Source organism: Polypterus senegalus, chromosome 1 (genome assembly GCF_016835505.1).
Source record: "Polypterus senegalus isolate Bchr_013 chromosome 1, ASM1683550v1, whole genome shotgun sequence".
Classification (NCBI taxonomy): Eukaryota; Metazoa; Chordata; class Cladistia; order Polypteriformes; family Polypteridae; genus Polypterus; species Polypterus senegalus.
Genome location: NC_053154.1, coordinates 125,204,145 through 125,219,389, shown reverse-complemented (window position 1 = coordinate 125,219,389; position 15,245 = coordinate 125,204,145). Strand labels below are relative to the sequence as shown.

Here is a 15,245-nt window from a genome sequence, read left to right as displayed (position 1 = left end):
GAGAACAGCTAAAACTATCATTGTCAGTGGATGAGGTTGGTAACCTGTCTGAGGTGTTTTCTACTATTTTCTGCCTTATATAGAAGCTAGAATCTAATAGTCACATATATTAACACAATGATTCTTTGGACTCATCAATTCCTCAAAGGTTAATTCATTTTCAGCTGTTCTCCCAGGAGTAGTAACACAAAAAAAATATTTTTAGTAATGCATAATTTCATGATGTTTATTAATTATTTAGTATTTATGTCTGGCTGACATAATGATTCAAAGTGTTTTACCAGACTAAGGTACTAGAGATACTGTTTACACATTCTTTATACAGCTGGAGCAGGCCTGGTTCAGGGTCACATAGTGAGGTAGACTCAGGAATAGAAGCATCAATCTAGTAGAGATCCCACATATAACATTCTTCAATATGTATATTATACTACTGTGTACATACAGTGAACAAAACAGATGAAATGAGCAATGCATAATATAGAAAATGAGGGGCACAAAATATTGGACAGTATACTAAACCAAGTTCTTCTGTAGTTGTGACTTCAAAGATAATGCAGCAATTTCTTTTATAGTTTTAACAGAATTTTATAAAAATACTAGTCAGTGTCTTGTCAGTGTATGAATGACTTTGAATAAGAGGTGGTTGCCAGACAGGTTTAGCCTTTGTGAAACAAATATGTCAGCTTGCTAACCTTTCATTTATGTAAAACTTCAAAAATGGAATATGTCCCTGACATCAATGTTCCCTCTAAGCTGAGCACGTGAGCGATCGCTCACACGAATTCAGAGCGTCGTTCATACTTCCCACATATCGCGAAAATTGGTGCTCATAAATTTTTGGCTTAAACAAAATGTCGCTCATAAACAATGTTTTTTGCTCACTATGTGCTACTCCTTAGAGGGAACATTGCCTGACATTGTATTTTTTTCCAGAATAGGGGTACAAAAAGCTTAGGAAATAGACAAGCTGTGGAGAAATGTGTAAAGCAGAAGAATCCTTTAGGCATGAAAGTTTGATCTCAACAATGAATGCTTTTGGTAATTTTTCAACATTTGGCGGCATTATTCTCATAGTTTTGGTGCACCCATCAAGTAGAAAAAGTAAATATTGCTCATTATGGAATGATTTAGTGATTTTTAACTTCCTGAGAAATGCATTATTTAACATTATTTGTCTTTATTTATTTCTATTGATTAATATTATTTAACATGTTTGTAGGTGTGAGAGTGCATGACACAAACTCAAAGGGTTTTCACTTCCATCTTCCATATGAATGACAATACTGCACCCACTCTTAGCGTGAGGCATCACACGGAAGTAAGTATGAGTTCTTTGTCTGCTGAATGGTTCACTAGCAGACTGTAGTAACCCATTTGGCTTTGTGAATGCCTCTTCTTGGTGCTTTTTCCACTCCCCAACTCCTTTCATAACAGATTATGTAATGGTGCCAGTAAGGTTGACAAATTTGGCAAAAACTTCTTGTAGTAATTTAACAGTACTAAACATTCCTTTTTAGTTCTGACACATTTTTAGGTGAGGGGGCCTCCATGATAGCTTTGACTTTCCTTTCCATGGAGTAAAGGAGGAGGAGGAGGAGGATGCATTGATACAGCACATTGCCTGCACCCACCACATGACAAATCCCCCTAGGATCCCAGATTAGGGCCCGAGTGGAGCCATGCAACAGGTGACACCTCAGCACTACACTATTCAGATGGAATGGAACAGTGTGAGGTTTTTTATGTTTGTTGGAGTGCTAATTCTGCCACCAACCCCCAGGTGTTTCCCCTGGGGTAGGGCTACTTGCAAGGCTGGATGCAGGTTAACGTCATACCCAGGATGGAGCAATTGTAGGTTAAGGGCCTTGCTGAAGGGCCCAACAGAGTAGAGACACAATTACGGGATTTGAACCGCCAACCTTTTGATTGCCAGTGCAGATCTCAAGCCTCAGAGCCACTACTCTGACCTATCAAGGGGTAAAATCCAAAGGTATTTACTTTGTACCCTAAGTATTCTATTTCATCCTACAAGAAGGCACACTTGTGTTTTATAAAACATAAGCCTGCATCAGACAATCTCTTTAAAACTTTCTTCAAATTTTCAAGATGCTCTTTCAGGTCAATTCCCATGACAAGTATGTCATCTAAAAATACAACAATCTTTGGAATTCCCTGCAACAAACATTTAATTACCCGCTGAAATATGGCAGGTGCAGAGGCCACCCCAAAAGGGAGCCATGAATGTATAAACATGCCTCTGTGTATGTTCACTGTCAAATACTTTTGTCTTTCGTTATCTACTACTATCAGGCTGGTGTGCACGTCTCAGGGCAAGTTCTGAGAATTGCTTACCACCTAACAATGAAGCAAAAAGGTCTCCCACTCTTGGTATGGGGTAATGCTCCAATTAAGCTATACTAAAGCATTTAATACTATACCTATACTTTAGCATTTAATTCCAGCCAGTCAGATGCTCTCCAGTATAATATAACTCCTTTCCAAACTACGAATGGTTGCCCAGTGATTAATAAACATGTGAATTGTACTGACTCATAGGGCTGCAGCAATTGTTTTAGTAGTGGAATCAGGAAATAGAGAGAAATCAAGGAAAATAAGGTTAAGTTGTAACTAGGAAAGCAGAAATCTAAGAAACCAAGCCTAGGATGTACACAGGTACTGAAAGGCTGAAATAAGAGTATTGAAAGCCAGAATTATACACATAAATGGCCAAAATGAGAGTAGTCAGGGACACAAAAACATTTGAATCCAAGGAGCCTTTAATGAACAAACAAACAGAACACCAAGTCTTTAGTTTAATGTAAACCTATACAACCAGGAAGTGTACAATGCTGACTTTTCTACCATTGACCTGGTGATGTCACATGCTGTACACTTCCAGCTGACTCCAAAATTATAGTGTCCACAAAAAATTCAAGATGGATGCCCTCTGGAATACACAAAAATGTAAAGTTTTTTTTAAAGCATAAAGAAACAAGAATAAGATTTAATTAAACCATGGTCTTCTCAGTCTCCCTATCTCAGCATAACCAATGATTTATTGGAAATTCTAGGAAAAAAAGTGTTTTCCAAGTCTATCAACAATGAATGAGGTGATTGCCTCTACCCAAGAACAAGGTGTCAAATTCTTCCTGCTAAATTCAGATTCTATGGGCCTTAGTGAACAAGTTGTTCTTGTCTTGTGCAATGAAACAAAAATGTATTTTAAAAGCAAGAACAGCTTAATTCATCTGTCAGGCTAAAGCCTGTTGTCCCAATATGTCATTTAGATCTTTAGTAAAAAATGTCTGGACCTCCCTTTTAACTACATGACCAATTGAATTATTTCATATTGTCATTACTTTATATATCTACTTTATATATCAAGGATATATCATTTCAGAACTTTTATCCTGGATTATGCTGTAACCAAATAGTGATTGTGTGTCTGAAAAGAGAGTAAGGAGAGTAGAGAGAAAAGAGGGTAAAGTTAGTTTGTGATGTATGGGTACTTATTGTGTTTTTTCTTGCTGTTAGGAAGGCTGCCGTTATTTACTAAACAACACTTATGTCATCTAAAAGAAGAGCAAAGGCGTGCTTTTCCTTTACATCGTGGGTCTGTCTTTTCTTGTGCATTCATCTTGAAAAAAGTGGTCGCAGATTTTATGCTTAGTTATATACTTTGGCAAAACTGGTTATTAAAAATGAAATAAAATTAATTTATTTTACTTTACACATATTTATATCATAGTATTGTAGAGTTTTTTGCAGGAAACTTCAGGGTTAGGGTTAACAAAATAGTATGTTATTTTCAATCATAAAGTAGCAGCTTAAGTGTTTTTTTGGGAAACTCATGAAAAAGTAGCTTGCACATTATGTACGTGATTCATAATGTCTCTTGCAAATCTGTTAAGATTCATTGTTTTTGGGATTCTCACTTTAGTTTATTACATATAGGAAAATGAGAGAAAATAGATCAAGCTTGAAGCAATGCTTTAAATATAAATGGATACCCGTAAGGAAATGCAATTTAAGGAAACATAACAACCTGTGATTTAAGCTGCATACATTTTACAATGCTTTGGATGGCATTTTACCCATCATATGTTTCTTTGTGTTTTTTTCTGGTGTAAATAATATAATATAACACTTGGGAAAGAATATACAGAGGAGCAGACCAAAACTTGAAGCCAAAATAGCAAATATTTCCACAGCTACTGTATATTTTCCTGGAGAACTGATGTAAGCTGGAATAAAGGTAATCCATACTGCACAGAATATTAGCATGCTGAATGTAATCATTTTTGCTTCATTAAAGTTATCAGGTAGCTTTCGTGCCAGAAAAGCAAGGACAAAACATATTGAAGAAAGGAAACCTATATATGCTAACACAGAATAAAATGCAACAGAAGATCCTAAGTCACATTCTACAATAATTCTTTCTTTGAAATATTTTGTGTTTCGAGAGGGAAAAGGGGGAGATACTATTAACCAGAGCACACATATCAACACTTGCATGAGTGTTAGTGTGTAAACGCTTAACCTCTGTTGAGTGGTTCCAAACCATTTCATCACATTTCTGCCAGGAAGTGTAGCCCTAAATGCCATAAGGACCACTATTGTCTTTCCTAAAATGCAAGAAATGCATAGAACAAAAGTGATCCCAAAAACTGTGTGGCGTAGCATGCATGACCAATCAGTGGGCTCACCAATGAAAGTCAGTGAACAAAGGAAACAGAAAGTCAAAGAGAATAGAAGAAGAAAGCTTAGTTCAGAATTATTTGCTTTTACAATGGGCGTGTCTCTGTTCATGAAGAAGACAAGACCAATAGCTGCAGTGATACATGCACCAAACAATGAAAATGCTGCTAATAATATTCCCATAGTTTCTTCAAAAGACAGGAATTCAATATGTTTTGCAACACACGTGTCTCTCTTTTCATTTGACCAGTATTCTTTTGGGCATCTTGTACAGTCTGGAGAATCTGAAAGAAATAGAAGTTCTGTTTCAGCTTTTCAATTACTGATGCCAGCTGTTAAAAATGACCATTGCTTTCATTTACTTTTAATGTGCTTAGCTCAAACACTGCACAAAGGAATTTAGGACATTAATATGTTTGAATGACTCTGACAATCTGGACAATTATAACTTTAAAAACATCTGTTATGAACTGCACAGATCAAATTCCAAAATATTAATATAATGTATATATCATGTAGATAGGATACTTAAGGCAAAAGGGGCAGAAAGAAGTAGGTCAGACACCATCTGCTGTAGAAAGAACCCATATCAAAGAATGGAGAGCACCTCTTTATTGCAGTGTGGGTAGATGGGATTCACAAGGGTGCAGCGTGTGAGAACAATGACAGGGAACTAACAGAATCCCAGACGTGTTTAAGCAACAATAATAGTGGTATCAAAGAAGTAGGGCTCTTTTTTGATTTACAGAAAAGTATAGGCATGATTGAAGACCACTGAAAGTAATTTATGTCAAAGAAATACAAGAAACTATATTGACTCTTAGCTGAAGAGAGTGGAGACACATATTGCATAGATGAAGTGTATATTATGATTGTTAAGGATGATGTGAATATATGATAGCATTAGATAAATTCTGCATTTTAAAGGTTAATTTCAAAACAACATTTTTAAACATGGCTTATTTGAAAATTTCAAGTATTTTCTCCCTTCATTGTTCATATACTTTGTACAGATATACTATGCTTCACATGTAGAATATGTACTGAATGCATATACTAAGGTATTGGGTTTTACATTCCTTCTTTTTATTATACAATAACTTGTGAATAATATCACAAGCAAACAGTTCAAAGGTGTTAGCAACAGAGAAACACAGCAGTGCTGTCTCACAGTATATACATTGTAAATTCTGCCTTGTGCCTGTTACTAATGAACTGTTCCCTATCTATTTACAACCTTTTACTAAATTTTGAATTCATTTAAAAGTTAATTTAAAAATCTACCAGTATTTTAACTTTTTCAAGTACATTAATAGCCTTAAAAACTTCTATAGATAATATAACTACCATATGTGCAATTTATAGCAAATATAGAACAGTTAAAAAATAAAAACAAACAACAAAGGATTACCTGTAACATTACTAATTTCTCCATCAGCACAGAGAATACAATCAAAGCAACAGATTGGCTTGCCTTTTTTAACAGCTTTACGGGTGCCTGGAAAGCAACTTTGGCTACATACTGAAATGGGCATCTGTAAATAAGTAAATTAAAGTTAAATATTTTTATTTTATTAAGTGAAAAGCATCTTTAATAAAGATATTTGAACCTACTTTATTAAAAGTATTTTCTATTCTTAACTGGCAAAGCTAAAGTTTGTAGAGCCCTTGAGATTCATTTTAGGTAAAATACCATAAAATAATATAACATTTTCAAACCCACTTAAACCAGTCCCAGGTTGAGGAATAGAAGATCCTAATTTGTAGTGAACTAATGCTGAATAAAATGCAATTCCATCTTAGAGCCCACTCATAACAACAGCTATGCTGTCATTGGGCCACCTTAGATTTGTTAGCTAACTCAACCTGCATATCTTTGGTTTGTATTGCAGAATCTGAACACAAGCGGAGGATGCTGGATGCATAAGGCAGTAGCTCTAACCACTTTCCCACCACTCTTAAGAAATATGTGGACAGAAAAACTAAATGTTACATATTAATATTTTCAACACATTAAAATATCAAATATTCACCCATAGAATTTTTGAATTTATCATAACTCTATTTAAAATTTTTGATTAAAAACATAAAAATAATTTTACATGTATTATAAATTATTATTTTCTTAAATAAGATATTAATAACAAAGTAGACAACTTTAATAGCTATCTTGGTTATAGTTCCAGCCCTTCAACATTATTATAAACTATCCCTTTGAAATCAATATTAAGAAAGTGAGAAAAATAAGTTGACATACTGAGGAGTGCTAAGATTTTTTAATTTACAAAACATTTTGTTAATTGTCTCAGAAAGTAATATAACACTGATCTGTAAAAGCCTGATGTTCTTTTAAACTTCTAATTCCAATAATAATTAAGAAAGTGGTTTCATTAAAAGTCTTCAATCACTATGATCCTCCATGAACTAACTTTGAGACATACTGTTTATATATATATATATATATATATATATATATATATATATATATATATATATACACACACTCCTTTACCTAATGGGAAAATACTGCAAATCAACATCACCTGCCTTACCTTAATAACCTGATGACAATGAAAACATGGTATATTATTAAATAATTACTTAGAAATGAATACCATTATGAGAGTAAATATTGTGTGACAACGGTATATTAAATAATATGTGACAGTTTAATGAATTGCTTTTACTGCTACTTTTCTCAAATAATGCACACTTATCTAACCCTTTGTATAATTTGCATGAAAATGGCACTTCAAAATAATATGCCTCAACAGCCAATAACATCCATAAACCTGTTGGAGAATTCTTCAAATTAACCGAATTTTCTAAAACGATTTCTTATAGCCTCCCTCAGTCATTTTATCATAGCTCACACCTGAATGGGATATTCTATTTCTTCTCCTTTCAAAATTTCTACAGATTCAAATTTCAGACTTTTAAAGCCTTTATCCAAGAGCGAGTGGCATATGTAAAAGGAAGGCTGCTCTTCCTTGTGCTCTGAAAAGCCATACATGAATGGGAATATGACAGAGCTTCACACTTGTAGTATGCACATAATTTCTTCTAGCTTGACAAGGATGCCATGCTCAATCAAGTAACAGTAGGAAGAATGGGGAATGCTTGTTAATTACACTGATGCCACATGACTGGATGACATTAATGATAATCAAACCCAAACCACTTCTGAAGAAACCCTAACTTACTGAACAGATAAAACTATGATCAGGTTAGTCAGTTAAGTTAAAACATTTGTAAATCTGCACACTACAAAGGAACATGTTTAATTAATAAGGACCTTGGAATAGGTACTACTGAAGAAATGCTAATTAATTAAAATATTAAAAGTCTTAGCATTAATAGTTTCAATCGATTAGTGGAGGAGTCTTTGAAAAGCACAAATCACCGTAGTTCCTTAAAACATGGTAAGTCTTTTCAATAATATCCTGCTTTATATTTAAATAGGCCTAAAACTCATTGCACAAAATAAAATGTTGCAACTTTAATTCGAAACAATCATAATGTACATACTCTAAATTTAAGTGCTCGTTATTTTAAAATTTCATTGTTTATTTTGCCATACCTTATCCTTACCATTAACCCACATAATTCCGAGTTTGTTAATAGAAATCTGCTCTGCTGTAGGTAAAGAGGCATCATAGTACCCAACTGTTAAAAATGCAATGTTGCCTGCATTACGTTGCCAGTTTACTAATTCATATTTTGCGGAAGGATCACCATTCTCATCAAAATAAACTCGCTCTCCATTTTTCATTGTGAAATTCACCTTTTTAAGATAGTGAAGCACCTTAAGAAGAGAGATATAACTAAAATAAATTTTCTTAAGCATAAAACTGTGATATTCTTCAAACTTCATAGATAAGTATGTACCTGCCATGGCTTAATACTTGAAACTGTCTTGTTAATGAAAGGATCTTCCACATTGATGTTGCCTATAAAGTTGTGCAGTGAATTGGCTATTGCATATGTTGCTTTGTACACATTGTTAGAAATTCTCAACTCTGACACATCAGTATACTGATTTTGTACTCCTTTCAGATTTTCAAATCCAGTGCAAATGTTCTATTATTCAGGTTGGCTTCAGTGGCAAAGGTGCAATGAAAAGTTGATTCCCAAAATTCTGTCAATAGTTTATTACCAGGATGCTGAGAAGGAAGAACTTCTTCTAAAAATTGCTTCAAGCCTGCTATGACAGACTTACTTACTGCAAATCCAAGAGCACCACCTAAAATCTTGTAACTATCTTCTGTTGCAAGACTAATAGCAGTGATCCATGATTCACTACCAATCCACTGCAGGCCTGTAACATTTTGAACTAACATTTCCTTTAATAATACTGCCATTTCACCTTGAGCCAGAAAAGCCACAATAACTTTTGCTGTGCCTGATTTTATAGCATCAATGGCTTTCAGAATTTTTTCTCGTGAATCAGTTCTGTAAATGGCCACAGAGTATTCAATACAAATGCCTTCCTGTTGGGCTGTATGTATAAAGGTAGCCATTCCGAAGTTTCCATAATCATTGTCGCTTCTTATTGCCCCCACCCAAGTCCAGCCAAATTGCTTTACAAGCTGTACCAGTGCCCTGCTTTGATAGTAATCACTTGGAATGGTTCTCAGAAAAGAGGGAAACTCTTTCTTATTGCTCAAACAAGCACATGTTGCAAAATGACTTATCTGGGGAAAAAAAAATCAGGTAAGACAGACAGACAGACAGATAGATAGATAGATAGATAGATAGATAGATAGATAGATAGATAGATAGATAGATAGATAGATAGATAGATAGATAGAGCCATTTCCTTCTTAGTATTCACAAATTAAAGTTGGGAGGAGGTAGTCTGTGCTGTCAAGAGGTTTGAAGAATTCAGTAAACACTTCCTATTTGTAATGATGTAGAATAACTTTGGAAACATTTTAAAATAGATATTTTATAATAAAGTGGAGCAAATTCAAACTTTAACCTGTGCCCTCTTGTTGGTAACACACAGTATAGCTGTGAATATTTGCTCAGCCAGTATTATTGTTGAAAATAATAATCAGTTAAACAAGGCTGCCAAAGTGCTGCAATTGTTAACAGTGCTGACACTGCCACTGCTGCTTCATTGAAACCTCAAAATATTCTTCAATATTGCATACATTTTATGTGGATTGACCCTCAGTGAGACTATATGCTCTAAATTAGGCCTCTGCATTGTCCTTTGATGTTAGGTGAGCTTACTCTTATTGTGTTAACAAAAAATATATAAAAGTATATTACTTTAGAATTTTTGACATATGCACTCAACATTGTATTTATGTTTACACAAAAACTAATTACTATTATGTACAAAAATCAGACAAGTAGCCCTCACCACTGGAATGCGGAAAGGTCCCATTACTGTTGACACTGCCACAGATTGTGATGATCCAGATTCTCCTATGATGGCATGAACAGTAGAGCTTTTTGTGCAGGTTTTGTTAGAAAATGTTTCTTCTTGTCCATTCACCAAAGCTAATGCTGCTCTTATAGTCAAAGGTATACTCCCACAGACATCATAAATTTTATATCCCAATGTAACACCAGGCAAGATGTTAGTGCTATTGTTAATTTCCTCAATAGCAAATATCATTGTTTGTGCAAAGTTAAATTCTCTAAAATTTAAGCTATACAAATATGATTATAAGAGTACAATAAAATGCTTTATTTTGTAAACAGTATCTATTCATATTAAAAAGAAATAAATGAAGAAGGCTATTTATAAAAACTAAAGTTTATACATTCCTTACATGCATTAATTTCAGAGCAGTTCATTAGCCCACAAATTGCTGTTAATATACAATGAACTTTGTTTTACTTATCATTTATAATCTACTTAAAAAGACATTACAATTAGCACATTTCCATTAGTTATTAGTGATTAGTATGAACTGCATGCAAACGTGAGTATAAACTGTCATGACAGATTAAATTAAGTACAATATGTAAAAAATGTTTATGATTTTATTTAATATTACCAACCTTGTGCATTCAGGAGATTGTGGTTTAGTTTCAAAAAGAGCAACTTTATCAGCAGTCTTACTGTGGATTGAAAACAGTGCCCCAATATTGATATCTCCATCTTTGGACAGGTGTGGAGATTCTGTTCTCCCATAAAGCTTGCAAGCAGGCTCTAGTGTGCCTTTTAAAAATGCAAACTGAACTAGTAATATGAAGATGGAAAGCATATTAAGGTGTTTATGCAATTTCTTTCTGATATGATTCCATTAATTGCATTACATTGCCTATAAATAGTGCAGAGGGTTATAAGAACTCCTCAGTGAAATCATATTAGAATTTTCTCTGCTATTCTCAAAGGCATTTTCTCCAGTCAACCGTATCCTGAGAAGGTTAAAGAAACACAATTAAAAATACCCGAGTTCACAGGTAGATAGCCAAATGTAGATTATAGTTGTCATAAACAATTAGATTAAGTCTACTGAAGTTTGATATAAATATGTATTTTTATTCACAGCCTTGTCTGTTTAAATGGAGTTTGAATGTTCTCCTCACATTCACATACATTTTCTCTGTCTACTTGTAGTGAGTCCTCAAATGGGATGGCTTCCCATCTAGTTGGGCTTTCTATTCAGACACAGAATGTATTAAAAACACTATGTGATGTATATAAAGTGCTTTAAAATATAACAAGAGACACATGTTCTGCTTAGCTGTGTTAGAAATTTTCTTTCAACTAAGAAAAAGGGTAGGCAAAAACAGTAAGATGATGGAGAGCTTACATTGCTTAAGTAATCAAATGTGTACTTTGTTGAAGTAATGTTTTCTTTTTAAAACATTTTGTAGTGGTGATTTATATAAAAGATGAATCTTAATAGAACATGAACATGATATATCCTGTTCAATGAAACATGTTACTAGATGAATGAATAAATTTCTTTCTTATCATCAAAATAAGTGATGTGCTTTGCACCCCCTTTATTATAGCTTATGTTTATTTCCATTATACAATACAGTGAGTATATTGTTCCCTTATGTCCATTATAGAGATTTTCTTTAAACATTTCATCTTTCTGTTTTATCATATACTGTACATCAATGTTCAGTCATTGATAATTTGTGAATCAGATTTACCCACTTTTCAACAAATGTTAAATCATACTTCAGGTAAACAATGACTGAAAAATACCAATATTCTATATTATACAAGGGTTCACTTTACCAAAATAACTGTTGCACTGGTTATACTACTTTTGATATGGCCTTCCATATTTGATATTAAAATTTAGTTATGGTTTTCCAGGGTGTCCTTAGTAACAAATGTTTATTACATTGAATCAGATTTTTAATAAAATGTTAGGTATTAATATGATATTTTATATAGAACCAACAGTTTATCAAGGTGCCTTACTAGTATAGAAAAATCTACCCTTTCCTTTTGGTTAACATAATAGTCTGATTGCAGATGGTATGGAATTTTTAGTTATTATACAGGGTGAGTCAAAATAATTTTAACACTAATGGATTATTTTTATATTGACCTCACCTTTCCGGGTTAATGGAGAGGTAGTGGTGGGCCATTGCCATGGCCTCTACACTCCACTGATTTGATACCCTGTGATTTCTGGTTATGGGGTATGGTGAAGGAGCACATGTATAGCAGGAAAGTTCATGATATCTATGACCTGATGGACAGAATACAGACTGTGGTATTATCTATTCCATGCAAAATGTGTGTCCGTGCTTTAAATGGTACTGTTGCTCGTTGGTTTTTGTGTGTTAAACATGATGCAAACATGTTGATACATTCCTGTAAATCATCTTGCACATATGATATATGTCTTATGAATAAACTGTTTCCGCTATTGAAATGTTAACATAATTTTGACTCACCCTGTAGAATAATCTTTTACAATCTATTACAAGTATGTATATATATATATATATATATATATATATATATATATATATATATATATATATATATATATATATATATATATATATATATATATATATATATGAAGCTAAAACAGAATTGATAATTAAACATAAGGCAAAGGATTGAATGTAACTCAAGGGTTAACTAAATGTAAAACTTGGGCACATGAGGTCATTGCCTTATTCTGGAGAAGGTGTTAATGTCATTTTCCCAATGTAATTAGAATGAGGTAAGTAAGTAACGAACACCCCTCCAGAATACGGGGATAAACTGAAGGAAAAACACATAGACCCATCCTAGCAAGCGGTGCTAAGATCAATAGAACACTCTGCTAAACACCCATCCTAATGAAGCAGTGTTCAGAATAATAGGAGAAAATGAAACAAGTCAGAAATTACAGGTGGTTCATTTGATTGGAGGAGGTAATAAGGTTCTGCATAATAAGAGTCAGATAAAATGATGTATTAGATGAGGTAATGGTAATTAGAAAAGGTATAAAAGCTGATGAATTGTTTAATTGTTTGCTCACTTCATGGACTGAGACACTTGTGCATAACTGTGTAAAGAATTGTTTTGCATTCTCATCTGGGATCCTTAAATACTTTCTTTAAAGTTTTCTTCCACAACAGTAGCAGTTCACTTGCTCAGCTTCAAACTTCTGCAATTTTTTGCTTCATCAATATTATACACTTGTTGTTTTTCAAAGAAATTGCAATGTTTATAGAAAAAAATACATACACTGCTTTAATTTAACATTTTATTTAATTGTCTTTTTAAGCAAAATATCTTAGCTCATCTTAGAAATCACATACAGTTTATACCGAAAGTATTCAGACCCCCTTCAATTTTTCACTGTTTGTTATATTGCAGCCATTTGCTAAAATCATTTAAATTAATTTTTCCTCATTAATGTACACACAGGACCCCATATTGACAGACAAAAAAATAATTTTTGAAATTGTTGCAGATTTATTAAAAAAGAAAAACTGAAATATCACATGGTCCTAAGTATTCAGACCCTTTGCTGTGACACTCATATATTTAACTCAGGTGCTTTCCATTTCTTCTGATCATCCTTGAGATCACCTTCATTTGAGTCCAGCTGTGTTTGATTATACTGATTGGACTTGATTAGGAAAGCCACACACTTGTCTATATAAGACCTTACAGCTCACAATGCATGTCAGAGCAAATGAGAATCATGAGGTCAAAGGAACTGCCTGAAGAGCTCAGAGACAGAATTGTGGCAAGACACAAATCTGGCCAAGGTTGCAAAAAAATTCTGCTGCACTTAAGGTTCCCAAGAGCACAGTGGCCTCCATAATCCTTAAATGGAAGACGTTTGGGACGACCAGAACCCTTCCTAGAGCTGGCCGTTCGGCCAAGCTGAGCTACCGGGGGAGAAGAGCCTTGGTGAGAGAGGTAAAGAAGAACCCAAAGATCACTTTGGCTGAGCTCCAGAGATGCAGTCAGGAGATGGGAGAAAGTTGTAGAAAGTCAACCATCACTGCAGCCCTCCACCAGTCAGGGCTTTATGGCAGAGTGGCCTGTCGGAAGCCTCTCCTCAGTGTAAGACACATGACAGCCCGCATGGAGTTTGCTAAAAGACACCTGAAGGACTCTGAGATGGTGAGAAATAATAATGGTGATAAAACCTTCTCCAAAGTGCTAAGGATCTCAGACTGGACCGAAGGTTTACCTTCCAACAAGACAATGACCCTAAGCACACAGCTAAAATAACGAAAGAGTGGCTTCACAACAACTCTGTGACTGTTCTTGAACGGCCCAGCCAGAGCCCTGACTTAAACCCAACTGAGCATCTCTGTAGAGACCTAAAAATGGCTGTCCACCAACGTTTACCATCCAACCTGACAGAACTGGAGAGGATCTGCAAGGAGGAATGGCAGAGGATCCCCAAATCCAGGTGTGAAAAACTTGTTGCATCTTTCCCAAGAAGACTCATGGCTGTATTAGCTCAAAAGGGTGCTTCTACTAAATACTGAGCAAAGGGTCTGAATACTTAGGACCATGTGATATTTCAGTTTTTCTTTTTTAATAAATGTGCAACAATTTCAAAAATTCTTTTTTTTTGTCTGTCAATATGGGTGCTGTGTGTTCATTAATGAAGAAAAAAAATAATTTAAATGATTTTAGCAAATGGCTGCAATATAACAAAGAGCGAAAAATTGAAGGGGGTCTGAATACTTTCCGTACCCACTGTATGTTTGTATTTTAACCCTTTAATATATTAGGTGTTTGCTCAGTTAATGCTCGCAGCACTGACAGGTGTTTTTGAGTTATGATAACTGTGAGTCAGTAGGATATATATTTTGTGTCTCTTATTGCACCCAAGAGACAATAAGTCATAGCTTCTCGACTGCTTATTCTGACAGGCAGCATCAGTTTAGCAATGGGGTTAAGGAAGTCAGTGGCTCAGAAAAGTACATCCTATTGATCAAGCAGCAATGAAAAGCAGAAAAATTGTATTACTTTGACTTGTCATATTCATGGACATGGATAGGTTGCATTACTAATAAAAAAATAAATAATTGTTTACAAAATACCACTTGTATGTATTATTATATTACTTCATGCAGTCATTTCAAAG

The 15,245-nt window shown here is 34.3% G+C and overlaps 1 protein-coding gene across 1 annotated transcript; it reads right to left on the bottom strand.

Moving 5' to 3' along the window:
* Positions 1-4,071: 4,071 nt before the first annotated feature.
* On the bottom strand, positions 4,072-15,152 carry LOC120531417 (extracellular calcium-sensing receptor-like). Its single transcript, XM_039756861.1, is given in 8 exon segments — positions 4,072-4,985; positions 6,113-6,236; positions 8,282-8,506; positions 8,590-8,777; positions 8,780-9,395; positions 10,073-10,364; positions 10,720-10,900; positions 15,128-15,152. Coding segments are annotated over 8 exon segments (2,565 nt in total).
* Positions 15,153-15,245: the final 93 nt, after the last annotated feature.